Below are 2,051 nucleotides of genomic sequence, written 5' to 3' on the forward strand. Positions count from 1 at the left end.
ATCTAGTCTCCTTCTCTGCGTCATTACAATAAATATGTCAGTATGTCATTCATTTTCATTATTCTACAAGCATTCGTCATGTTCGTGATTATATTCCATAATATTCTTATTCATAGAGTTTGGCCTTATAAGTATCTGGACTTCCTTATTTACATGTACATCCAATATATACATTGCCTGATGACGATAGAGCTAGAGAATATGGATGTATGATTCCTATGTCTGAATGATTGCGGTAAGTCATTAATTGTCCACGGCTAATTAAAATATGTATTGTGCTGATGTGACTGTCAATAACAATTATACTGCCTGATGCAATGGTCAATAAATCCGATGGTTCTTTTTTATAGTTGATATCAGGATGACCAGAATATATCTGTATGACACTTCCATCGTCTTCTAACACTCTACCACTCCTCAAGGACCTTAAACAGTAGCCATTTGCTTGTCTATCACAAATATATTACCATATACAGTACTGGTTATATTACGAGGGTATGCAAACAATGATTTGTCATGTTCATACTCCTTTTGGTTGTTCCCTGTCTGATCCATGACTACCACAACACTTCTGTCTATGGCAGGGAATACAGGAGCTTGTGAAATAGTTCCTGTTATGACTCTATGATCTTGAGTTACATGTATGCTACGTGATATTAACGGGTCTACATTGTGTACCGAAGCAGTTATTTCCCCTTTCGTTATATCAACGATATTCAGTTTTGTGTCACCAGTTGATACAAGTATTTCACCTAACGAATCGACTGCTATGACAAACATCTTCAAACTTAACTTGGATATCACTTGGAGTCTGGTTCCTTTAAGTTTCACGTGTTGTAGTACTTCTGATTTATTCTCAGAGATCAGCAGTGTTTGATCACTTAACACGGTTAATTTTCCAACCCTTCTCAAGTCTGTAGTGAACTCCTTAACCACTTTGAAACCGACTTTTGCCTCAGAAACTTTTGGCTTTAAGCTGACCAAAATGAAATGTTTCAATCTCACAATTCATTGACGTTATCAACCCATCAAAGTTTCCAAGGAACTGACAGATATCTTGAGAACTTTTAATCAGGTTTACTATACCAATGATCTCCTGAAGCTTCCCCTTTTCTCTGTTTATATTTCTCAATTCTGTATAAATTGTTTGATTTACCGATTGCATTTGTTTGTCCATTTTAATGAGTTTTTCATAATACTGATGAACATCAAGTGTTGCGTTGTCCTGCATATCTTGTTTCGCTTTGATATACGCCGATTCCTCTATTTCTTTGATCTCTTTCATTTTGGATTCTACCTTACACAGTTCATCTAATTTCTTCTTTACTTTATTTTGTCCTTCCCATAATATTTCCTTTTTACTTAGAAAGTCTTCTTCATCAACAAACTCATGTCCATTATGCACTTTCATCACACATTTCACACAGACAACTTTTTTACAAGTTCTGCAATATGAGCAGCAAACCTGTTCAGAATGTTCAATACAATGCACGTCTCTAAAGTTAAAACTTTGGCCAAAATCTAATTCTCCTATATCATTAATGTTAATAATGTGATGGTCTTTAGTAATCCTTAGATGAATGTTATCTTTACAACTGGTACACATTAAAAACTGACAGTTCACACATTTCCACTGAATTGTATTTCTTCCTTGGCAAAGCTGACAATCAATGTGAATCTGGCTATTTAGGACAGATTTTGTATGTTCCATTTTAGAACTAAATCAAAAATGTATCAAATGAATCTATATACGCTCTCATATCTGATTTATAACATGCATGTATATTGTTCTTTTTAATGGCGTTTTATGATATACTTGAATAGTAATGTGTAAAAACTAAGATATATCAGAGATTTAAAACTTTATTGATTCATATTTACCTATAGATTTATATATATCTATTGATTTTTTTTAAATCAATCAAGCTTTTTATCAACATATGAGCTGTGTCGGATAGAAATTTACCTTATGCAAACGAAAATCAATACCTTTGATAACCTATTTTGGGTTAAAATAATACGGAAAGTCTGTATTTGTTCTAAAAGTAGAT

General features: G+C 33.2%; 1 protein-coding gene across 1 annotated transcript; it reads right to left on the reverse strand.

Annotated features, from left to right (window-relative positions):
* Window positions 1–955: 955 nt before the first annotated feature.
* On the reverse strand, window positions 956–1,711 carry LOC134726393 (E3 ubiquitin-protein ligase TRIM71-like). Its single transcript, XM_063590793.1, has one exon. The coding sequence runs from the start codon at window positions 1,709–1,711 to the stop codon at window positions 956–958; it is 756 nt and encodes a 251-aa protein (XP_063446863.1).
* Between the last annotated feature and the right edge of the window lie 340 nt (window positions 1,712–2,051).

The sequence above is a fragment of the Mytilus trossulus genome, chromosome 7 (genome assembly GCF_036588685.1).
Source record: "Mytilus trossulus isolate FHL-02 chromosome 7, PNRI_Mtr1.1.1.hap1, whole genome shotgun sequence".
Taxonomy (NCBI): domain Eukaryota; kingdom Metazoa; phylum Mollusca; class Bivalvia; order Mytilida; family Mytilidae; genus Mytilus; species Mytilus trossulus.